The 25,363-nt window shown below is 40.1% G+C and overlaps 1 protein-coding gene and 1 pseudogene across 12 annotated transcripts; one reads left to right on the top strand and one right to left on the bottom strand.

Annotated features, from left to right (window-relative positions):
- Positions 1-365: 365 nt before the first annotated feature.
- On the bottom strand, positions 366-25,308 carry Lyrm1 (LYR motif containing 1). 12 transcript variants are annotated; one of them, XM_023712889.1, is made up of 5 exons: positions 24,992-25,308; positions 19,388-19,725; positions 9,907-10,065; positions 2,523-2,615; positions 366-654 (listed from the first exon to the last, which is right to left on the bottom strand). In XM_023712889.1, the coding sequence occupies exons 3-5, from the start codon at positions 10,063-10,065 to the stop codon at positions 538-540; spliced, it is 369 nt and encodes a 122-aa protein (XP_023568657.1). In that variant the 5' UTR covers positions 19,388-19,725; positions 24,992-25,308; the 3' UTR covers positions 366-537. The 12 variants fall into 12 exon arrangements, with proteins under 12 accessions (XP_023568657.1, XP_023568518.1, XP_023568551.1 ...); XM_023712750.1 differs by lacking the exon at positions 19,388-19,725 and adding an exon at positions 12,229-12,353; XM_023712783.1 differs by lacking the exon at positions 19,388-19,725 and adding an exon at positions 12,271-12,353.
- Positions 4,327-5,262, top strand: LOC101561295 (annotated as a pseudogene).
- Positions 25,309-25,363: the final 55 nt, after the last annotated feature.

Here is a 25,363-nt window from a genome sequence, read left to right as displayed (position 1 = left end):
CAAAAGGTTCCTTTTTTCTTTCAAAGATGGCATTTTTAAGATGTTTATCTGGAAATTGAAAGAATAAAAGACCATGCCCCCCAAAATACAAAGCACATACAACCCCCAGTGATAAAAAAATATGTAACTTGGAGGGGGAAAAAACCCTCAAAACTACTCTGGGAACAGTGTATGCTGCAGAGTAGCCATAAACCCTTCCAGAAGCTGACTGGTTTCCTTGTGTATGTTGGCAGCAGCGAATGAGATGCTCCAAACACTTTCATCATCATCAACTTCCTCCCACAGGAGCGTGTCTATTTCCAAAAGTAACGTCAGTGAACACGTAAGCTCTAAGAGCTGTAGGGTTAATGTCATCTGATCAAGCAAGACAACCTGACAAACCTCAGGAATGTTCAGGCATGCAGCATCACAGTGAAGAACAATTCCAGAGGTCTGAAGAAATTTGAATTTCTGCCCTTAATCAAGGAGAAGGGTCTTGTTATCTGGTTTACATCCAAGATCTAGTTGGTTCATCATTTTCATAAACTTTCTTCTGGGTTAGGAAACTTCATCGTGAGACTTGAGATATACTGGTTTGGAAAGTTTCCTCAGTTTCTCCTGAGTTCGAAATCCCCGGCCTTGTAGTGGGGTGAGGCCCATTGGAGGCAGATGAATCTGAATCACAAGGATGACGGTATTAAGAATTTATACTCATTGCTTTCTCTTGTATTCCTTAAGGATTAAATACTATGCTGCTGCTAAGTGCTAAATCTACTACTGAATCAAGAGATGTTAGCTTGCTCTGCATTATATATGCTGGGTGGAACCAGGACCTGAACCCAGGTCTGCCTGAGTCCAAAACTTGTGCTCTTCTTTGTGTATTATCTGAATGCAAGAAACTAATGATTACAGATCACACAGCAAGACAGTAATCCAAACATGAGAGAGGGAAAAAAAGTGTTCACAAAGATACTCAGTGCATAGTAGAAAACTAAGAGTAACTGCAATGCCTCCAAATAGAGAGCTGATACAATTATGGCTGTGATGGTCGATTTCATGTCTAGGTCAGATGGGCTCACATTAAACACTATTTCTGGGTACAATGGCATTTCTAGAGATCAGTCTAGAGATTCAGTCAGCAGACTCAGATTGACCTCCCACAAGGAAGGATACCCAGTGGGTGGGTGTCCTCCAGTACGCTAAAGGGGAGAATGTCTTTTACTGACTGCCTGTGTCTTACTTTCTCCTGTCCTTGGACTGGGATTTCAGCCCCCTTGGTATTCAGGCTCTTGGGCTCAGACTAAACTATACCACTGATTTTCTCCTGGGCCGCCAAGTTGCAGATGACCGGTCATGGGACTTCTCAGCCTCTATAGCTGCACGGACCAATTCCTTGTAATAAGTAAATCATATATAGATTTCCACACCACTGATTCTGTTTTTCTAAAACACCCTAATAATTATTACACCAGCATATAATACACACATTTAGAGACTGAGGTAGAACTGTATGCAAAGTTGTTTCGAAGGATATAGTAAGACACATAGACAGTAAAAGTGTATGCCTAGAATCCCACTTATGTAAAGTGTAACATATATATCAATGTATAATATATAACACCAAACAATTAAGTTGAGCCAATACAGTGTCAAACTGCTGCTTTTCTAGGTCAAAAAGTTGAATGCTGGGCTGGCCAGATAGCTTAGCAGACTAAAGAGCCTGCTTAGGCAGAGTGCAGTGGCCAGGGTTCAATCCCCAGTGTGCCGTGCCGGCTCCGCCCCCCAGGTGCACTGAGATGGCAATTGAGACTGGGCGTGGTGGCGCACACCTATAATCCCAGGTCTTGGGAGGCTGAAAACAGGAGAATCACTAGGAGTACAATCTACGTCGTGAGACCCTGTAGACCCTGTACTAAATACAAAAAAAAAAAAAAAAGTTGAATATTCACAATTACATCTGTTTTAATATACCACAAACAGTGGTCACTTCCATGGGGTGAAAATTTTTGACAAGTTTTGCTTTCTATTTTATGCATTCCTTTAATGTTTTGTTTTTTGTTGTTATTGAAATAGGATCTCAGGCTTATCTTGACCTTACTATGTGGCTCTGGCTGGCCTCAAACTCCAGGCAATCCCACTGTCTCAAGCCCCCAAGTGCTGGGATTACAGGCATGCACCATCATGCCTAATTTCATTCCTTTAATGTTTGAGCTTCATTCTTTTAGTAACAACATACCTTCCTTTTATAATAAAGGGGAAAAGCATTTCTATAAAAAGGTAAAGGTCAAAAGAGAAAACTACATATACAGGAGCTTGTTTTCCTTTGATGTGTGAGAAAGCTGTACAAAGAAGAGAAATGAGGCACTCACTGATATCTCAGTTCATCATAAGGATTTGGTGGCAAGTAACAGTAGCATTTCTGACACGCCTTCCACAGCAGCTCTCTGCTTGTTGGCAAGCACTGGCACTTGGTATACATTCTCTGAGCTAACTGGGCTGGCAAGCATTAAGTACCTGCCACCTCTTAGCAGAATCACACTTACCGGCCTTGGGTAAGGGATCTTGTAATGCAGTCCAATTTCAATCCTGGCTGTGCATTCTTCTATACATTGTTTAATCAGGTCTGTGTCTGTGAGCTATTAAAAGGGGAAAATGAGTGAGGTTTTCATGTTTCTAATGATAAAATATTGGTATATATTTTCTTAAACTTTTTCTCTTCACTAGGTAATACAGTTTGAAAAAAATCTACATTTAAAATTAAAATTTACTGTGGATTAAACTTTTAAAATAGTTAAAATAGGTGATACAGGGGCTGGTGAGATGGCTCAGTGGTCTAAAGCACCTACTTAGAACAAGCTTAGCAAAGCACAGGGACCGCGGTTCAATCCCCCAGCACCACATGCCAGCCAGCCCCCGCCCCCTGGTGGGCTGAGCTGGCCACACACACACACACACACACACACACACACACACATAAATAAATAAATAAAATTTAAAAAAAAAATAAAATAGGTGATACATGTACATGGTAAAAATAATCTACAAGCATATAATGCTAAGAACTGTTTCCCTCTTACCCTGATCCCCCAGTTTCCTATCTATCTATCTATCTATCTATCTAACCATCTATCTATCTATTTTGTATTTTAGGGAAGGGTCTACAGAGTGTTCAGGGTCTTGCTACTAGATTGAACTCGTAGTGATCTGCCTGTTTATAGCCTCCCAACAGCTGGGATTACAGATTCGCGCCACCACACCCAGTCTCAATTGCAGTCTCAGCACGTGTTGGGGGCAGGGCTGGCACAGCAGGCCTGGGGATCAAACCCCTGACCCCTGCACCTGCTTGTAGGTGCTTTAATTTGCTGAGCTCTTTGGCTGGCCCTCAGTGTCTTTTCTCAGAGACAGTTTATCATCAATTTCTTATGTATCCTTCCTTCCAAGGATTCTCTATCCATATATAAACCTGTATACAGACTTAAGATTTTTTTCTTGCATAAATGATAGCTCACTTCAGTTGAGTCCTTTTCACTATAACTTGAACATCTTTGTATATTCACATATGCAGAACCATCCCATTCTTTTTAAAAGCTATATAAAATTCCAACATAAGGCTTTATTACAATTTAACCAATCTTCTACTGATAGACTTTTAGGTTATTTCCAATATTTTGTCATTATTTTATAAACAATTCTGTTAAAAATGTCTCGGGTGTTTTTGGCTCACGTGCAAATACATCTAAAAGATGAACTCCTAGAGAACTGCTAGGGCAAAGTGGTTTTGCTGCACAGTTTTTGACTCTCACAGCATTCCCAAGTACCTTCTAGAACAGTGATGCCACACCTTGTAGACAGAGCCCAAATCACAACCCAAAACCCACTTATTGACTGCAAAGTGGCAACACCTGCAATTAAACCTGAATACTGAGGTTTGGGTTTAGAAAGAACAACTCACATATTAACATCTTTTATCTTAAAAGAACAAGTAACACGTGTGCCACAGGTTCACCACGTTTGTACAACTTACGTTTTTACCAACAATCTACATAGTTATATTCCCACCAACACTGAATGACAGTACTGACTTTTACCTTCTTCATTTTCAGCAAGTGTTACTCAGAAAATCTCTGAGTAAGATAATAGAGTAAACTACTTGTTATTCTAAATGGTAAGTTATTTTAAATGGTAAAGGAAACAAAAGAGCTCTTAAAATCTCAAAATAGTGAAATTATGATAGTCTACTTTCATGTAAAAGAATAAAAAATTCATCTTAAACACAGCCAACCCTGGCATGATTCCGTCCTGCGTGTCTGTTCTGTGGAGCAGTAGTCATTCACTTCCGTCCACGTTCTCTCCCACCTAAGTGCACGCCACCACTCCATGGAAGATTCGATGGATATGGACATGAGCCCCCTGAGGCCCCAGAATTATCTCTTCGGTTGTGAACTAAAGGCCGACAAAGATTACCACTTTAAGGTGGATAACGATGAAAATGAGCACCAGTTGTCATTAAGAACGGTCAGTTTAGGGGCTGGTGCAAAGGATGAATTGCACATTGTTGAGGCAGAGGCTATGAATTATGAAGGCAGTCCAATTAAAGTAACACTGGCAACTTTGAAAATGTCTGTACAGCCGACGGTTTCCCTTGGGGGCTTTGAAATTACATCACCTGTTGTCTTAAGGTTGAAGTGTGGTTCAGGGCCTGTGCATATTAGTGGACAGCATTTAGTAGCTGTGGAAGAAGATGCAGAGTCGGAAGAGGAAGAGGAAGAAGATGTAAAACTCCTAAGTATATCTGGAAAGCGATCTGCCCCTGGAGGTGGCAGCAAGGTTCCACAGAAAAAAGTAAAACTCACTGCTGATGAAGACGACGAGGATGATGAGGACGAGGATGAGGATGATGATGATGAGGATGATGATGATGATGATTTTGATGATGAAGAAACTGAGGAGAAAGCTCCAGTGAAGAAATCAATACGAGATACTCCAGCCAAAAATGCACAAAAATCAAACCAGAATGGAAAAGACTCAAAACCATCAACGCCAAGATCAAAAGGGCAGGAATCCTTTAAGAAACAGGAAAAGAGTCCTAAAACACCGAAAGGATCTAGTTCTGTAGAAGACATTAAAGCAAAAATGCAAGCAAGTATAGAAAAAGGTGGTTCTCTTCCCAAAGTGGAAACCAAATTCATCAATTATGTGAAGAATTGTTTCCGGATGACTGACCAGGAGGCTATTCAAGATCTCTGGCAGTGGAGGAAGTCTCTTTAAGAAAACATTTTAAACAGTTTGTTAAAGTTTTCCGTCGTCTTTCATTTCTGTAATAGTTGCTATCTGGCTATCCTTTTTATAATGCAAAGTGAGAACTTTCCCTACTGTGTTTGATAAATGTTGTCCAGGTCCCATTGCCAAGAATGTGTTGTCTGAAATGCCTGTTTAGTTTTTAAAGATGGAACTCCACCCTTTACTTGGTTTTAAGTATGTATGGAATGTTATGATAAGACATAGTAGTAGTGGTGGTGGTCAGACATGGAGATGGTAGGGAGACAAATATACATGTGAAATAAACTCAGTATTTTAATAAAGTTAAAAAAAAAAAAAAAACAGCCAAATAGGAGAAGGGGAGAAGCTGTTTCATTCTGAGGAAGCAACGAATCCACATGTGGACTGCTATTTGCAAGCGGGCCTCAAAGTAGAGGCTGGGTGGGGGTGGCCGGAGCAGGTGACTCAGCGGTAGTGCTTGCGTAGGATGCATGTGGCCATGGGTTCAACTCCAGGACTGGAAAGAAAAGGGGGGGGGGCGGTTATACTAGGATTGCATCAGCTCCAGATAATGACACACGGTTAAGTCTGGGCCTGTGTGTCTTGGAAATTCCAAGGGAGTTCCTGTTGTGCGGGCCTCTGGCATAGAGAGGAAGAGTTCCAGGAACAGCAATAAAGAGAATCAGAGCTAAGGTCCCTGGGGCAGAGGCTCAACTTTCTGATTTCTTTGTTTCTCAGAAGCTACAATTCTGTTAACCACACTGAGAATAGATTTCCATGTTCCCATCTGCCTAGTGGAATTCAGAGCAATTAAGGAGATACCTTTATTATTAAACTCTTAGTGGAACAACTTACAAAGTTTACAAGATGTAATCAAAATATACAGTAAATAAATTTTTAAAAAATTTGTTACAGGAAAAGACACACTATCATTTCCCTTTGAACATGTATATCTCATAATTCTTATCACTTTCTGAAGCAGTTCTAGATGTTCTCTTTCCTGAATGTCTTTACATAGATCAAAAATACAGTGAATGCTGTTGAGTGCCATCCAACAGAGAGTCAAGCTCATAAACATTACAATGTGTCTTCATTCACCTTATTCACCAGATCTGGCACCAATGTAACTTCTAGTTCTTTCCCAAAGTCAAAATGACCATAAATGGTAAACATTTTGGTAGGTGGGGGCTTATGCTGCTGAGCTATATCCTGGGGCCACAAATGGTAAACATTTTGAATTAATTCAGAACATAAAGGCAGCCACAACAGTGCAACTAAAGACACTCATGAAAGACTTTCAGAATTGCTTTAGAAAGTGGCAAGTGTAAGGGGTAAGGGAGAAATGAAAAGCTCCTGACAGAGATATGGTTAAAGTGGCTGGGATTTGGGGGACTACAACTGTCTGTATGAATAAGCTTATTATTAAGCTTAGAATGCTCCAAATTCAGGCCTTCACAGGCTTCCCAAATAATTTTGCCATAACCATTTACCACATATACTAACATTAAATTTTTTCTCTAAATGAACTCTCCTAAGCAATGCTATCTGTAAAATTTTGGTTTGATAATCTCTTTGCCTTCAAATACCTGCTAACACAAATACACACCTTAAAATTAGAAACCAGTGCACAATCTCTGCTTGCCCCCCATTAATTTCGTGTACCGTCAGTAGCTTGCACACCATCCTCTGACTCACCCATTTGCCCATCCAAACAGAGGAAAAGGAAGGAGAGCTGCAGGAACTGAAAATTTTAGGTCTTGCATAGCCCTAAGGCGAACGGGTCTCCTAAGGTTTAATGGGCACATACTATGATATTCCAAGCACCAAGCTGGATATCAGAGGACTATGGTCTCTGCTTCCAACCATCAAAGCTACTACTTGTGCAAAACAATTCTGATGGATAAAGCTGCAGAAAAGGAACTATAGTTGCACAATTAACAAGAGCAATGACTGCTATATCATACAGAGTAAGTGGCCACCATGGGCTAGGAAGAAGCAGAGGAATTAAGAAAGACTTCCTACAGCAAATCATTTAAATGAAAAGTATTTGTAAATGTTAATTCAGTGAAATAAGGCAAGTCTCATAGGATACACTAGAAAAGTGTAAGACATAGTCTGTGTGCTCCAGAAGCAATAATTAAAAAGTTATTGCAACATAAATGAAAACAAATAAAAAAAGATACAGCCAACTACTTAGTGGTCTCCAAATACCTTTATGACCTGTCTTTCAAAAAAAGAATTCTAAAGTGCCTGCTTGGGCAGAGCTCAGGGGCCGAGGTTCAATCCCCCACACCACAAACTGCCAGCTCCATCCCTGGGGTGAGCTGAGATGTGAATTGAGACTGGGCATGGTGGCATCTGTCTGTAATCCCAGCACTTGGGAGGCTTAAAATAGGAGAATCATTACAAGCCCGATCTATGTAGTGAGACCCTGTAGACCTTGTACTAAATACATAAAAATAAATATATAAAAGAATTCTGAAGGGGCTGGGGAGATGGCTCCATGGAATAAGCGCTTCCCTGGCAAGCACAAGGGCCTGATTTCAATCCCTGGTTCTGCAAAAAACAAAAAAGAAAAAAAAAATTCTGAGCCCACAGCTTCAACATGTGCACTTGTACTGATATATCAATGTATTAATTTATAAATTATGGATGTTTGGGATGGGTTTATAGCCTGACAAATCTGCTTCAAAACACATTTAATACTATACTCCTAACCTTTGCTTAGTCTACTTAGTAGTCTACACTTGGACAAAAATCATCTAACATGAAATCCACTTTTTAATAAAGTTCTCAATAACTCAACATTCAAAGTATAGTTTCTACTGCTTTCACTGAAAAGCCAAGAAATAAGAATTCCAACCATCATAAGGACCATCTCTATACATGTACTGATAAATTCATTGTAAGTATATATACAAAATAGGTATTTTAAAGAATTAGAAATAGCTATCATATCTTATTTCTATGATTTAGAGGATTATGTGCAGAAGGACCTCCTAGAACATGTCAACCTTGAGTTGACAAGCATCAGAGTACAAAGAGAAAAAATTTGGAGAGGTTGGGGAAAGGCTCAATGAGTACAGCACCAGGCTTCATAGATTCCAAGGAGGGAAAGGCACTTTAGGAAGATTTCTTTGGTAGTACTTGTCTCAATTGTAATTTTATATTTTATATTTCTAATTATCAAACATCTGTGAGGGATCCTAACTTGATTCTGCTTATGGACTGTATATTCCTGATGTCTAGTGTAGTGTTTGCCACATGGTAAGCACTTGAGTATCTGTTCAGTGAGAAAAAAGAACTGCTGAGTGGTGACAGGCACTGTGACAGGTATCAACAGGTTGGAAGGGCAGGCACCCTGCCAGACAAGCTCAGGTTTGGACTGTTAAGCTGTGTTGGGTCCTGTGGATGGCTGGTTAGAGGTCACTGTGGCGGTGCAGTGAGGTGGGGGTGGCGATTGTGTTAGATGTAAGAGGTAAACCATAAAGTGGCTGTATGTGGCACAGACCTCAGGGGAGAAAGCTGATCTTTAGAGGATCCCATAAGCTGATGGGAGGGAATATGTAGAAGACAGGATGAAAAGAGACGAAGGCAGAGGTCAGGGAGGGAAAATGAGTGACAGAATCCTGTTTGGAAGCACTGAGTCCATGAGATCAATGAGGAGGCCAAGGAGAAGTCAGGAGAGAAAGCCTCCTTCTAGGCTTCTTTCCTGGCTGTCTTTCAGACGACCTAATAGCTAATGCTTTATAGTTTGTTGGGATGGGTCAGACCAGCTCCCTGGTGTCTCTGTATGTAGTTCCATTAATCTTCCTAATGGAGGCACTAGTTTCTGTAGTCCCAAAGGGTAACTTGACAGTTAGCCAGAGGATTGAGTTCAAAGCTAAGTTATAATGGGAACCTTGTGTCTTAATCCTATTCTTTCCCCTCAGAATGGGTTTATATTTGGAGGCTTTGAGAGTTTATGAATTGATTACAAACATTGTGCTACACATCTCCTGTGGGAGTGGCCTGTAGTGAACACTGTGTGAGGAGGGACTCCTCTGCAAATTCCCATGCAGAAGATGTTGAGCTACTTACTGGCTAGACTGAGACCCAGTGTTATGGCTTGTGTCCAGATGTCACCCTAAGGCCTCATGGAGGCCTAAGTGGGGCTTCTTCAGATGTGACTGAATCTTGAGTGTATGGGTGATTCATGGTGCAATGCTAGGATTAAGGGTGGATGATGACTGAATCAGTCCACTGATAATCCCAGTAATCTGGACACAACATAAAGGATAAACAGAGGCTGTCTTGCCCTTTTGTTTGCTTTGCTATCTTCGGCCCACCATGAACTGTTCTCTGCCAAGCCACTCTGCCTTGGAGCCAGCCAATTATGGAATGAAACCTCTATAAACTGTGGGCTAAATAAACCTTCTCCCCCTTTAACTTTGGATGCCAGATATTTTGTCTCAGCAATGAAATTAAAATAATTAGGCATCTGGAACAAATGGAGAAAGAGGCTGGGCTTAACTTTCCAGGGCCTGATTTAGCTGTGCATGGGATGCTTTCTGTCCCAGCCTGGGCCATTATGACTTCTGCTCACTCCACTCCACTCTCTGGGACAGAAAGGAAATGAATCTACACCTTAAGAAACTACTCCATAATCTCCAGTAGAAGCCTACTTACATTTTTGTTTTTCCGAAACAGTGTTCTGGCTTCGTTTAGTATATACTGTTTCTCTTTAATGGTGTCTTCCATCTGCTCTGATGCCGCATGCCACTTCCTTGCAAGCCTGAAAATGCTACGGTAGAGGTTAAGAACTTCTTGTCGTGTTGCTGCTGTCATCTTCAGACCCACCAAAATAGAAAGAATATCTGTGTAAGAATGTGATTTGACGGTAGGCAGCTAGGCAGATGTATTTTTAAAAAATCAAGATCTTTAAATTGGTTTAGAAGTGCTCTTTGTAAACAGATCTGTTGGACAGCACGGCCAGAATGGCACAGTATAAACTCCAGTGATCTTGTAAGTGGCGTCACACATAGTCCCACAGCTGAGCTGTTTCACCACGTTATTTGTTAGGAAGTATTTTTCTACAAACACTGCAAAATCACAAATTGCAATTACTATTCTTTAAAACCAGCCTTACCAGAACATTTTAGAAATGCTGTTTTTTAGTGGTATTTGCTAAAACTGGGTTCACAGGAGAAGGCACATTTTGAGCTTCATTTTCTAGTGAAGTGAGAACTGGAATTTAGTGTACAGGTTGCAAAGATCTCCACAGTGTGGCAAACTACATAAATGAAGAAGCTTGGCTGGATGGAGACAGTGGCCAAATGGACAGGACATGCTCCCCTGAAAGGGAAGAGTTGCTCAGCTCTGGCCAGCTCCTGCCAGCTAAAAACCAGGGCCTAATGATGCCATGTTTTCTGATAGCAGAAATCTGAAAAACAAAACAAAACAAACAAACAAAAAAAAACAACCCAAAAAACATTTTGTAAAAATGTCAACACCCTGTGGTAAAAAAAAATGAGTAGGTAGGGCTCAGTTCCACCTAGGGGCTCATAGGCTGCAATTTCTCTTTTAGTGCATCATAACTTTAAAAAAATATTTCTCAAAAGTATTTAAAAGGGCTAGGCAGATAGCTCAGCAGATTAGGCAGAGCACAGAGCCAAGGTTCGATTCCCAGTGTGCTGTGCCAGCCCCACCACTGAGGCACGCAGAGATGGTGATTGAGACTGGGTGTAGTGACGTGCTTGTAATCCCAGCACTTGGGAGGCTGCAAACAGGAAGATCACTATGAGTCCAATCTGTGTGGTGAGACCCTGTACTAAATACATTAAAAAAAATTTATTATCCAATAAGAACTGTATAATACGTGTAATGGAGATGTGTTATAAACATACCAATTCTTCACAATGCATGTAATTACTGTATTATACACTGCAAACATGTACTAATAAAAATTTTAAAAAGAAAAAATCTGTTCTAATGACTGAAGAACTTACAATTTTTTTTCTGAAATATCAGCTATGATTCCAGAAGACTTAGCTAAATGAGACTTAATCTAAGTATATTCCATCAACAAACCTTAGAGAATTATATAGTTGAAACTTCCACTGGATCCCTTCCAAAATCATGTTCCAAATTCCAAAATCGCATTCCAATTCCTTTCTTCCATCCTTTCCTTCTACCCTATTCCTTTCTACCATCCTGAATATTACTGTCATGCGTAGATGATATATATTTATACAGAAAATGTACGCAACTTGTGTTTTTGCCCATAATGGTAAGATCATCCATGCTGCTCCATGTAGTTTTAGTTCAGACATTTTCACTGCTCAGTTCAGTATACTATATGACGATATCTTACTATATTGGTCTGTTCTCTTGATGTGTAGTTGGTTCTTAAAAAAAAAAAAAAAAAACTTATGCCATGTGGTGGTGCACACCTGTAATCCCAGCACTGGGGAGGGTGAAAACAGGAGGATCATTATGAGTCCTGTACCAAACACATAAAATGATAGCTGATATTTCAGGAAAAAAATTGTGTAGTGAGGCCCTGTACCAAATACAAAAAATGGAAAAAACAAAAACAAAAAACAAGTTATCCCAAAATCTCATTCTATTTCTATACCTAAAACTTTAGGAAAAAAAAAAAAATCCTATCACTGGAGGGTTCTGCTTAGTAGACCTAATAAATAGTCCTTTCCCTGACAAGCAGATGGACAGGGAAGACGACAGATATAGTGAGCACCCAGGTAGCAAGACAGACACCTGCACATGTCACTGTGAGTCCTGAACTTTCCTCAAACAGGCTCATCATGGTTGAGAAGGAGGCTGCTCATGCCATCTGGGCCATGATCCATCTCCAGCCCCAAGAGGCAACATGGTTTCTGAAGTTGAGGTGCTTCAGAGTCTTGTACTTACTAGAATCTGGGAGTCAAAGAATGATAGAAGCTGCAAGGGGTTATGGTGATGTAGGCATGCTAGGTATCCCCAAAGAATCACCTTATGTAAAAGTTCTCTTTTGAAGATGACTGTCCCTCCTACCTACTTTACCCTGGTGACTTCTCTTGAGCAATGAGGAATGAACCAGGTTTAACGACGTGACGAAGTCTGAAAGCACACTTTACCTATTTCAAAGGTTAAATAGGTCAAAGTCATATACAACACCAGTCCTGAAGTCCATGATGCTTCACAGAAAACACTTAAAAAGAATTCATAAAAAGCAAGACAGAACGTCATGTGTAATAAAAACCCAGATGAGATGATCACATTTTTCCTGGTATAGAAACAGGCTGCTAAGTTTCTAGCTCTCCCTAAAACTCCATGGTTTCATCTGAAGATAAGTGAATCAGTTCCTGTGAGGGGCAGTGACACTGGTTAATGACTGCTTCACTTCCCAGTCTTTAACAGATGAAACTTCCTTGACTTTTTTTTTTTTTTTAATTTTATTTGTGTGTGTGTGTGTGTGTGTGGGGCCAGCTCAGCCCACCAGGGGGCGGAGCTGGCTGGCATGTGGAGCTGGGGGATCGAACCGCGGCCCTGTGCTTTGCTAAGCTTGTTCTAAGTAGGTGCTTTAGACCACTGAGCCATCTCACCAGCCCCACTTCCTTGACTTTGATATACTTGTGGAGGAAAGTGAAGAAAGTCAAGCATATTAAAACCATAGTAAGGGGCTGGTTTTAAGCACACACACACATAAATAAAAAATAAAAAAATAAAAATAAAACCATAGTAAACTTTTCCAAAGCCTAACTTTTATTGGATTTCCTTTACTAATCTACAACTATGGCTTCAAAGTCTGATTGAAGCACATAACACAATCTGATATATCAGCCCTGCAATTAGGCTACCAAAGGTGATAAGCAGCAATAACAATTGATGCTTAATGGCATTTTTTAACAGAAAAGATTACAGAAATCTTATTTTATAACTTTTTTAGTCCAGTAGAATACAAGAATGGGAGATTATTCCATAATAGTTAACAATAAAAATGCATCTAAAATGACACCTAGGCCAAGGATATAGCTCAGAGGTATATAAGACCCTGCCTGGCAAGCACAAGAGCCTGAGTTTGATCCCCAGTACTGGAAAAAAAAAAAGATACCTAATCCTCTATACTTTCTGGAAGAGAAAGTTATGGGATCATCATTTCTTTTTTTAAGTTGATGCATAGTAATTACACATATTTACAAAGTACAATGTTTTGATCTATGTTACAATTTGTACTAATCAAATATGGTTAATTAACCTATCTAACACCCAAATTTTGAAAGTATACTGGCTTTGTAAGATTGAATCCAGTAAAGAAAAATTAAAAAAAAAAAAAAGAAGAAATTAGACTATTTAAATTTATTTAGAGCTGGGTGTGGTAGCATACACTTGTAATCCCAGCACTTAGGAGGCTGAGGCAGAAGGATGGTTGCAAGTTTGAGACCAGCCTGGGTTACAAAGTGAGCTCAGGGCCAGCCTGAAGTGCATAGCGAGACTACCTCAAAAGGGCCAAAAATAAATAAATTTTTAAAAAATCATTTATTTCTATATATCCAGTAAAGATATCCTACCTAAATTCATTTGCTATATATCCTTTATATAAAAAATACTGTATTTACCATTTTTCACTGGAATGTAAACAAACCAAGTGAAAACTTGTGGTTTGTCTTAAGTTTCCTAATAATAAAATAAAGTTAAAATTATAGATATTGGGGCCGGGGAGATGGCTGTGGAATAAACGCTTCCTTGGCAAGTGCAAGGGCCTGAGTTCAATCTCTGGTTCCACAAAAATAAATAAATAAAAATAAATACAAATAAAAATTGTGGATATGGCAGCTATAATTTCAGAGCACAAATTAAAGTGATTGGTTTTGCATGTGAACAACTAATTTTCTAAAAAAAAAAAAAAAATCACCTGTTGAAACTTGATGTTTTTCAGATATGAACAAAACCTTTACAATTTCTTGAAAATATAAAAGTACCTGCCTGACAAACTGAAATTCTGAACTTAATCCCCAATACCAAAACAAAAAACAAAACAAAAAAACCCCAGTTTATTTAAGAAATAAATTTTGAAGGTTGAAAACAAAGCAGGAATGCTTTCAAGCACTGTTTAACATTTTGTTGGAAGACACCGCTCCTTGGAAGGCACACAGCCCCAGGGTACAGGCTCCTCCTCCATCCTAGGCGGGAGCAGCTCTCCCCCGCCTTAAGGGTGTAGTTTGCTTTGGGTTGTCTTCTTGCTTTGTTTCTCTGCGTGTATCTGAATTCTAGTAGTTTTCTCATTTTTTGTTTCCTTTGATTCCTTCCTTTTATCAGTCGGATGCGCTCTCTCTCTCTCTCTCTCTCTCTCTCTCTCTCTAAGTTTTCCTATTCTACCTCCAACTCATACAAATGGGAAACCAACATTTTTTAAACCAACATTTTCAATTTTCACAGACTTGCATTACTCATTCTAAATTTTAAAAACAAGTAGAATGCTTTCTCTTTTTTCATCAGCAACTGTTACACTTTTTATTTACAAACAACCCCCAAACCTTTCTAGACTATTTATCATGTACTAGGGAGAAAGATTAGTCTTGTAAGTATGCCATAGGTTAGTAGGTTATTTGTTTAACTAATAATGATCCTTCATTAAATATTCCTTAGAATAAATATTGTGTATAAATACAAATACTATTTTTCTCTCCTGATTTCCTATGGTTTTACTCCAATTAAGTTTAAAAATCAATTCCATCAACAACGCAGTATTACAGATGCTTAGTCAATCTTCCCCACTCCATTTCCAAAATCAATGAGAGGTAGTCTGGGGAAACAATTTCAGCTTGTTCGTCGTATCTGAGGTAAGAAAGACCATCAGAAAATTTCATTGATTCTTAAATTATTTTGAGTGCATGTGACTATGTATAACAAATTAGTAAAATGGTCTATGTATATATTCTAGTATTAAGCCTATTGATTTACTAATGATTTATTGAAATGCCGTCTATTGAAATCTTTAAATGTTCTTCACAAAGCATGTTCCAAAGCCAAGGCTAACTGCTAGTATCTTGAAAACAGGTCATACAAGTAAGTGATCCTTGAGCTTCAAGGCTATCTAGCTATAGCATGTAGCAATTGCTTACTCTTATTCATTGCTAAGTAGAATTTTCTTGAGCTATCTCAAAATTCTCATATCATTTGCAGTTATGGAAAGGAATAAATAATTTAGGTTCTTTTATTTTGAGACCTGGAAATTCATAGAAGAGCTCACAGAGCACTACAGTGAAATAATGAAGGAATATCTGTAGAAAAAGTAAAAATGTTTAAGTACAGAAATTGGTCTCTTACTCCAGTATCTCTTGCCACTTCTTTTACATGCAGAATAAAGACATCTATAAAGTGGACTGCAGGATTTGCAATTTGTGCAACCAATGTGTTGTTCAACTATGGAACACAGTGGACACTGCTTATTATGCTGAAAAGTTGTCAGCTAAAGCCTGTAAACTTTCTAAAGTTTAAATAGTTGTAATCATCAACTACAAACCTATTTAGTGTTTAGGTGTGGCATCTACATCACAGAATTACAATATCCACCCAATGTTCCCACTGCCATGAAGCAGACTGCAAACATCTTTATAGTTTGTGGAGGTTTCAGCTCACTGGTTGTCTCCAAGGGGCATGGCAGGGGAGAGGGCTATTTACAAAGCACTTTAATTAGCATGTGCTTTGGAAACTGATCGTGATAGATGATGTTTCTCTCTTCAACATCAGGTGACCCAGAAATCCCAAGTCCCAAAGATTTCTAGGGAAAAGGGGGCATAAAGTTGTATTCACCACTGAGAACTATTAACATGCCTAGCCAACTAGCCCTGAAAGAAATACAAAAACAAAACAGAATCCAAATGCTTCTTTTTGTTCTTTTCTTAGCCCCACCCCCCACTCCCTTATTTGAGGGAGCCATGATTGCTTTATTTTTGTTAGGGGCACATACCACCCATTTTTGTTCCCTTTCCTGAGAGCTCTCCCTGGACTTTCTCCCTTATATTGACCAAGCTTTACTCACACTTTGGTTCCCAGGGACAACACAGATGGCTCAGGAAATCATTTTCCTATTGCTTCTCACCCATATGCAGAGATTGGTCTCCTGTTATACCTACCTACGGCTCTTGATTCTTTTTTGTAGCTTGCTAAACTTGAAGGGGATGGTGAGTACATTCATCCCATTTACTGCTGTATTCTTAGTACCTTCTCTGGTACATAATCAGTTTGCTGGATAAATGAAAACATCTCAAACTATAGAAAGCCTGTGATGGGCCAGGGAGGTGGCTCAGTGGAATAAGTGCTTCCCTGGCAAGCACAAGGGCCTGAGTTCAATCCCCAGTTCTAGAAAAAAAAAAAAAAGAAAGAAAGAAAGAAAGAAAGAAAGAAAGAAAGAAAGAAAGCCTGTGATTGATTCTAGAGAAAGAATCAACCATCTATAAAAAAGCTTAAACCTCTATTACTTTTGGTTTATATTTTTGTCTTTGTTCTTGGAAGGTAACATATTTAGAAAAACTACCTTCTCCCAAAGAATTTTCCTTCCTGTGGATTTAATGGCTTGAAACCAGATTTATTTCTCTCAAGTTTAATGCAAGAGTAGGCAATCCCTTCACTAGTGTCAGGGATTGACCTGAAATGATGGGGTCTGCTGGGAGTTTCCTTTGGACATCTGGCAGGAATTTCCAGCTGCTTAGAGGATCACAGCTGAGCTGCAGTGGTAACTGCGATGCGGTCTATTCCTATATAACTTTCACAATTAAGGTTTTATAACATTTCCACTGAGACTGACACCTCTTGAAATTCTTTGTTCCTTTTTATCTCTTTAACCCTTACAATCCCAGAATGAGGAAATAAATATAAGGTGTGTTTAGAGGCAAATGACTGGAAGCTAGTTTCTTTTTCTTAAAATCACACCTCATCTATAAAATGCTAAGATGAAATTCACTACTGAGTGCCTACTATATAGAAAAGTCTGACAAGTGTCACTGATAGTGTGTTTGGCTTCTGATCCTAGTTAGAAGTTTCCCTAAGTGCAAGTACTCCAAAATTTGGTTGGAGTGCTGATTTTAGATCAACAATACAATACAATACAACAATACAATTTATTCATTATGATTATTTTAATGTTTATTATCATAGCCTATTCAACGCATGATTTGGATTTTATGTGATGTATGGCTTCCTCTAAATAAATGTATTCCCAAAAATTTAACCTGGGTTAAAATGTAAATAAGAGCAAAAACTGTGAACAATAATTCTGAGTAACAGTTCGTGAGCTATTGCTATAAGGCACCCTGCCTGCTATGCTATGCTTGTCCTGGGGGTCTTCTACCTAAGAGCCTCTTTTCTGCTAGTGCTCACCTTACTGTGTAGATACTTACTACCAGGTTTTTCAGACCACCCTTTTTCCCTATGTTTATCACAGCCAGCTGTTACTCTTTTACAGTTACTTCATTACACGTTTTCCTTCCTTGAGTCTCTATTCCTGGAGGGCAGGAACTACGTTTTGTTCATTATAGTGACATTAATGATAATGATAGTAATAGCTACATTTGGTTTGCACTTAGTGTGCCAGACAATTTACAAGGTGCTTTACCTGTTAGCCTCCATAATCATCACAAGAATTCTAGAAGGCAGATGCTACTCTTATTCTCATTTACAAAGGAGAAACCTAATGTCAAGAGACATTAACCCATCCAAGGTCAAACAGCTAGTAACAGGCAGTGCCAGGATTCAAACCAGACAGTCTGGAGTCAAATCCCATGCTTGTAATCACTAAATAGGCTGTTCCATCTCAATAAATGTTGTAGATACCTGCTGTTTGCTCAAGAGCCCAGACTGGGACAAGGAGATGGCTCAGTAGAAAAAGCACTTGCCTGGCAAGCACAAGGGCCTGAGTTCAATCCCCAGTTCAGCCAAAAACGAAAAAAGAAAAAAGAAAAAAAAAAAACAAGAAAAAAAAGATATCTATCTATCTATCTATCTATCTATCTATCTATCTATAGATAGATATAAAGCCAGACTGTGGAACAAAGGGAAATAAACAAGTCTAGTCCCTTCCTGCAAAAAGGCAAAGGAAGCAAATATTTTACATATTAGTATGCATTATAATATTTCTCATAAAATTTCTTGCATTCAATCTGTCCCTCCCCTTCTTCAATAATTACGGTACACACCAGCATTTCTAGAGGCTGTGCCCTTGGCAAACTGCTCTGTCCTGCATTCCCTGTGGCGATCCTGTCCCCTCAGACTGCACGGGGAGCTGCCATTACAGAAGAGACACTGCCACAGGCCTTGAGCATTCTCTTCAAGGACCTATTCATTCATCTGCTAGCATTCATTAAGTGCCCACCATGCACCAGGTACACGGACATCCAGAGATAGAGTGATAAACACGCAGCCATGGATCCCTGTTCTCCTAAAAACTTGTGCTGTAGTGGAAGAAGCACATGATACACAAGAAAAACAATTTCAGGTAGTGATATGTGCTACAAATGAAAAAAATGTTACGAATGAGCAGAGATGAGAGTTGCTTTATTTTAGGTGCCAGTGACATTTCAGCTGAGTCACAGTGGTGTGAAGGAGCCACTAAGGGGAAAAATTAAGTGGAAAGAAGAGGTAAGAGCAGGAGCAGAGGTTCTGAGGTAAAAAGCAATTTCAGGGGCCGGGGAGATAGCTCAATAGAATAAGTGCTTGTCTAGCAAGCACAAGGGCCTGAGTTCAATCCCCGGTTCCATAAAAAACAAACAAAAAAAGCAAAGGCACAAGAGCCTTTGTGAGGGCTCAGCAAAATCCGGCACTAGCTAAGAAGCTGGGCCTTGGACATGAGTTTGTAGAGTAACAGAAAAGTAACACATTGGCAGATTTTTTATAAATGGGAATTAACAGTCTGCTTTACATCTTCTAAAACACGCTGCACTCAGACTGCATCACAACTGCTTATGATTCTACCACTCTTACAGATGATAAAATACAAGTCTTGCCTAATGCACCAAACTACTGACAGCAGTCAGGATCAAAACTCCCCAAAGCTGGATAACTATTTCCCCATCTGACCATGGCTTTTCCCTTCTTCTATTCTGTAGTCAGTGACGGAGAACCAAGGGGCAATGATAAACCTAAAAACAAAAACCAGTTAATATCCACTCACCTTTCCACTTGTTGTTAAGGGTGTAGGTGCAGGGAAGTGCTCTCAGAAGCCTCCTCGGTACTATATGGGCACACCTGGGTGCTTGGTATGCTTCAATTTAGTTGTACAGGCCAATGAAAGGACTTGGCAGTTCCAGGGGCCTCATCAACTTCACCCACTCTATTCCCACCTCCACCACCACCTTCGCAAAGTCCACTAAAGCACACACTAAGCAGTGTAAGAGATGAAAATTCCCTTTCCCCAGATGGAATTTATACAAGTATGACTCTGGATTCAGGAATGCAAAATTCCTCATGTTGGGCTCTCATAAGGCTCTGCCTTCTACTGAAGAAAAAGTGCTGCAGCACAAACAGGAAACAGGACAGAAAAAGGAAAGGACTCATACCTGACTCCAAAGCCCAGAAGTGAAGGGCAAGACCCCTTTCCTTTCCTTTTAGGAAAGACTTGATTCGGGGTGGGATTTGCTTTTCTTATTAACTAATGATGGCAGTGTAGCCAAAACTTCTCAAGTACTTTATAATTTGGGTAGGCACAGTGTGTGTGTGTGCGTGTGTGTGTGTGTAGAGGGGTATAGATTGTGAAATCGACCCAAACACAATGACTGTTATGACTTACTGTGCACCAGTGCACATCTGTGTCCTGCTACCCTGTCTCCTTCCATCTAGGACTCTCCTAGAACATTTTAGAAGTGATCACACTTTTGTGCCCTGAACAGCAGAGTACACAATGCCTGTCTTGGTTTTGAGCATTAAAGTTTTCCTACATTTATAAGGATATAATGTGAAAAAAATATGGCCTCTGGGTGGACAAATTTAGGTTTTAATCCTGATTTCAACCCATGGGGCAAATTAGTAATAATCTTAGTTTCAGTTTCTTAAAATGTAAAATGTAACAGAACTTTCTTCAAAAAGTAGGAATTACTTGAGCTACTCTATTAAACATTTAGTGCTAGGAACCTGGTGTAGTGATAATACTCTAAAATCTCGGCACTCTGGGAGGTTAAGGCAGGAGGAACACAAATTTGAGTCTAACCCAAGCAACTTAGAAAGACCCTGTCTCAAAATAAAAAATAAAAAGAGCTGGGGATATAGTTCAGTGGGAAGGCTCTGGAGAAACAAAACAAAGCAAAACAAAACACACATACACAAAACCACCAGCCACTTAGCACTAGGACTTAAAGGGACAGGTTACCTGAGTAGGAGGAAATGAAGAAGGACAATGAAGTCTCATTTATGAATGCTAGGTTTGCTTGCATAGAGAAAGGAAAAAAGTGCATAGCCTGTTGAATTTATGGCTTTTTGGTAATAGTGGATTTTCCTAAAGCTGTTTCCCTCTGATTATTAATAATCCCTGTACAGTAAAAGGCTATTTTTCTTCAGTATGAGTAAATAATCCTGTTGGAGACACCCTTTATCTTTAGAACACAGTGCATACTTCTTACTGCAAATACAACACAAGTGCGAACAGCAGGCTTTCCTTCCTACTCTTCTTCCTTTATTACTCTTTATTCTTCAGAGCACTTTTCAGTGTACACCAGTATCCTATACAATATCACTGTCACTACAATCAAATAATCTTCAGATGAAAACTGCCCTACACATACCTGTCCTTCCCTTTTATCAGTCAACAATGCCCACTACACCATGGATTTCTTTTCTATCTTGAATTAAGTTTTGGTTACTAGAATCCAAAAAGGAAGCATAATGCCACACAGTTTTGTATATCTCAGGGTATGCTTGTGGGGCATTCTTAAATCATCCATTCCACAGCTACTCTCTGAAACAGCATTTTTTTACACAGAAAGTGAGAAAATGGCACATCAGAGATAGAGGGCAGGGAAGAGAGGATAGAGAAGGGGAAAGCTGTTAGGTTAGATTCTATAATATGAAAATTTTTCAGACGAAGGGGCAAAATCTAAATACTAATATCTGAAAGACTTCTATAATAACTATCTCAAACAAGATTATAGGAGACAAATACTCTTAAACACAGATGTGTCTTACCTGGCAACGGTACTAAATCCTGATAAATCTGTGATTAAGTTGAAAACATCTCAAGTGGAAAATGCATGCAATAACCTACTTACCTACCCAACCATCTAGTCATCACAACCTTGGTGTTTACTGGGATGGCTGATGGGGGGCCACAGCTAGTGCGCTGACCAGGACCACCCCCTGGGAAGGAATATTTATAGTACTACACATCATTGGTAGAGGGAAAAGTCAAAATTCAAAGTATGGCTTCTTAAGAACTTGGATCACTTTCACACCACTATAAAGTTAAGAAAAAAAAAAAATTAAAGTAAAAAGGCCAGGGAGATGGCTCAGTAGGATAAGCGCTTGACTGGCAAATGCAAGGATCCGAGTTCAATCCCTGGTTCCGCAAAAAAAAAAAAAAAAAAAAAAAAATTAAGAAAATGTAAGTCGAACCATTGAGAAGTTAGAATCATCTGTGTAGCAGTCCAACACTACAGCACACAACATTATACCTGTATAGTTGAATTCCAATCAGACTACAATGACCAAGGTATATCAAGCAATAGATACACTGTATCACCAGGGACAAAAGTTCTAACTAGAAATCAAGTTTTGGTCCCTCAATACAAAACAAATTGAAGTACCTGTTTTCTTATCAGCATATTTTTAAGAGACAAAGGCAAGGGTCAGTCAGAGGTGGTATAAACCAGTCACCAGAAATAGGAGGTGTCAGAGATGATTTGGAACAGGTGGAAATAGACCAGTGCTAAAGATCAATCAGAATCTTACTAGCTAGAATGTTCCATTCTTCATAGCAACTAGGAAAGTCAGAAAGCCAAAACACTAATTTAGATTCCAGCTTTGTGACAATCTTCTAAGAAACTGGATTAGGAAACTGGCTAAAGGGCTTTGATTACACACTGGATACAGCTAGGGCTTCCTAGCATCTGACTGGGGATCCAACACTGCACAGGGACCATGTCTTCACAAGATTCCAAGTACTCTCCACCTATCAACTATTGAACAAGCAACTTTTCTGAACTGTAGAGGTACAGGAACCCCTTACTAGACCAAATCCTTTTAGAGTAGGAGCCACGATTATCTATTTTTACATGCAGGGAATAAGTTGCACTTAAGGAGTACCCACATTTCTCTAGTCCTGTAAAGGAATGGTTCTCTGCTCATCATGGTGGTACATTCTTGCAACAACAGCACTCTGGAGCCTAAAGCAGGAAAACTGCAAGTTCCAGCCCAGCCCAGACCACTTGGCAACAACCCATCTCAAAAATCAAAAGAGCGGTGGGAGGTGGCTCAGTGGAAAGGCCCTGGGCTCAATCCCCAGCTCAGCCAAAACAATGCTTTGAGCATCTGAAATATGATGTATTTGATAAACGGAAGTGATTTAAAATTTACATGTGGCTTGCAGGCACATAGCTCTAGACTAAGAATTACAAAAGCCTACTGGGGTCAGCCAAGTAGAGCAAGAAAGGAGGCCTTGGTACATTTGAGAAGTAAGTCACATAAAAAGGGAAAGCAATTCTTTAGCCTTAGCTGACTCTTGTTATGTAGTAACCTTTAGGAACCTCAGACTGGTGTGAGATTGTTATTTTTCAAATGAAAGTGATAATCTGGATTTTGTGTCCAATTTTTAAATGTGAGCAAATAAATTAAAAGAATGTACATTACTTAGTAGATTGACCAATGTTTGCAGGGGCTGTCTTACCATTTTGTAACTTCTAATCTACTCCGCTCTGTTGGTCAGTAGCAAATCCAAAAGTGAAACCCAGGCTTTCTGATTCTTTTTCTCATACCCTTTGTGTATGACAACTGTGGTACTAATGGTCGGAGCAGCAGATACAAAAACTACTAAAGCTACTACATTCCATGGCAGATACCTTATGAACACTGTGTTCGTGCCCAGTCAAAACCATGTTGGAACCTATAGGCAAGGGTCTGTACTAAAGCCGGAAGATACAATCCATGAGAAAGACAAATATGCAAATACAAATTGATGTGCTTTCTACAAAGGTCTCAAGTTACCTGTGCACAAATCCAAAAGCAATGACATCTGGGAGAAGAGGGCGGAAGAGGTTTCAGCCAGGCCTTTTGAGATTGGGCCTCACAGACTGTGTTAATGATATAAAAGGGCCTGCCTAACTTTTAAATTTGAGGTCTTGTCTATGTCAACAGACTTCTTTGCCAGTTTTTTCTTCTCTGAGCAATCTCAAAATTTTATGAGCCTGGGGGAGTTTGGGACCCTTCTTCCAATGTGATCTAGAAATAGACTTCCACATTCATTCGCCCCAAATTGACTTTTTCCTTAAGTTTGTTAACTTCTTGACATCTTCTTCTGGATTTTTTTTTTTTTTTAAATGTATTTAGTACAGGGTCTACAGGGTCTCACTACACAGATAGGACTCATTGAGATCCTCCTGTTTTTAGCCTCCCATGCAGGGATTACAGGCCCAAGCCACCACCATGATCCAAAACAGCCCGATGCCTGCCTCAGCAGGCGCTTTAGTCCACTGAGCTATCTGGCCAGTCCTTCTTTTGGATTATTAATGACTTTTCATAGTACTAATATTTTTCCAAACTGTTTTGCCTTCTCCCACAATACCGCAGCAAGTCCTGAAAGTTGATCCTCCAAAATATATTCTGAAGCAAATTCTCTTCATTTCCACAGCAATGACTCTTTCAACACCAGCAGTCACCTTTCCTTGGCCTATGAGCACAGTCTTTTAACAGTCTATCTTTCTCTACCCAGCAGACAATGATTTTTTTTTTTTTTTTTAACGTCAATCAGGTCACGTTACTATCCTTCAAATCTGTTGGGAACAACAGCTAAACTCTACCCTTGAAAAAACAGGCCCTGATCAGGTCCCACCCACCTCATCTCCAGCTTTAAGACAAAACATTTTGCCCTTTCTGCTTCAGTCTCACTGGCTCTTCCCTTCGCTTGGACAGCTCATTCTCTGCCTTTCTTTCCCCTTTTCCTTGGATTCCCCCAACTTAGGGCCCCCCCCAACTTAGGGCCCCCCCCCTCTGGCCAGCATTCCAGATTTAGGGTGGTCTTTCCCCACATCTACTACTTTGTCTGGTCTTTGGAAGACATTCTCACCTGTTGATACCTAGTGGTTTACTTGTTAACTCATTCCTCTTCGAATGAAAAATAGGAAAGCTTTAGCCTTATTCTCAAGTTTGTTGATCGACGGAAATAATGCGGCTGGCTCTCACTGTCTTAGGTCTTCGTTTTTGCATATGAACTAGTTTAGACCATCTCTTACCGTGCAATTGCTCTTACCTTCTCCCATTCACATTAGGGGATTCAAAAGGTTCAGAAATGTCTCAATAAAAAGAAAGAAATCAGAAAAAAGAAAAGTCTCCAGATGGACCCTAAACCGGCCTCCCCTCCCTGGCCCGCGGGCCACTTCCCGGAGGCAGGTCCCAGAGGTCAGGGGCAGCGACACCACGCCGCCTCGCGAAGCTGGGGTCACACAGGCACGTCTCGTAGCAACACTCCACCCCCACCCCACCCCAACCTAGTCTCCGCGGAGCCATCCCTTGCCCCAAGTGCCCACGCCAGGACTCGCAGTCTCCATCCCTCACACTCATCCTGCGTCGAGCCTACCTTCCCCCACCCACAGACGCGCCGCGGCCCCAGCCGGCTGGGAGGAGGAGGCACCCGGCGTTTTGCTGAACCTGAGCATCCGCAGGTCCGGTAAACCAGGCCAGACTAAACCACTGGAAGGACTTCTGTGGAGCATTAGTTGCAGGTCAGGAGTAGACTAGAACCTTTATGAAGTTTCTGCGCCACCCCATTCTTCGTCATATCCAACAATATAGCCTCTCTAATCGTCTCCCTATTTTTCCTTTACCCCCTTGGCTATGTTTCTCCCCCATTCCAATCAAAAAATGGTCTAGCTCACTCCGCCCAGCCCTTCCTTTCACGGGCTACGTCTTTGCCCTTACTTGGCGACGGCTTCGTACTGTCTTTGCGTGC

This window comes from Octodon degus, unplaced genomic scaffold (assembly GCF_000260255.1).
Source record: "Octodon degus isolate 3935 unplaced genomic scaffold, OctDeg1.0 scaffold00001, whole genome shotgun sequence".
NCBI lineage: Eukaryota > Metazoa > Chordata > Mammalia > Rodentia > Octodontidae > Octodon > Octodon degus.
Note: the sequence above shows the minus strand (reverse complement) of the source record. Positions and strands in the feature narration are given on the sequence as shown.

Excerpts from the sequence above, each read along its gene's own strand:
- Lyrm1 (XM_023712703.1), bottom strand. The coding sequence starts at position 24,921 with ATGGCTCCGCGGAGACTAGGTTGGGGTGGGGTGGGGGTGGAGTGTTGC. Across the intron at positions 10,066-24,771 it reads GTGGCCCGCGGGCCAGGGAG|ATGACAGCAGCAACACGACA; the intron begins GGGAGGCCGGTT and ends GTGGGTCTGAAG. Across the intron at positions 2,616-9,906 it reads TGTTTCGGAAAAACAAAAAT|CTCACAGACACAGACCTGAT; the intron begins GTAAGTAGGCTT and ends CCCTTTTAATAG.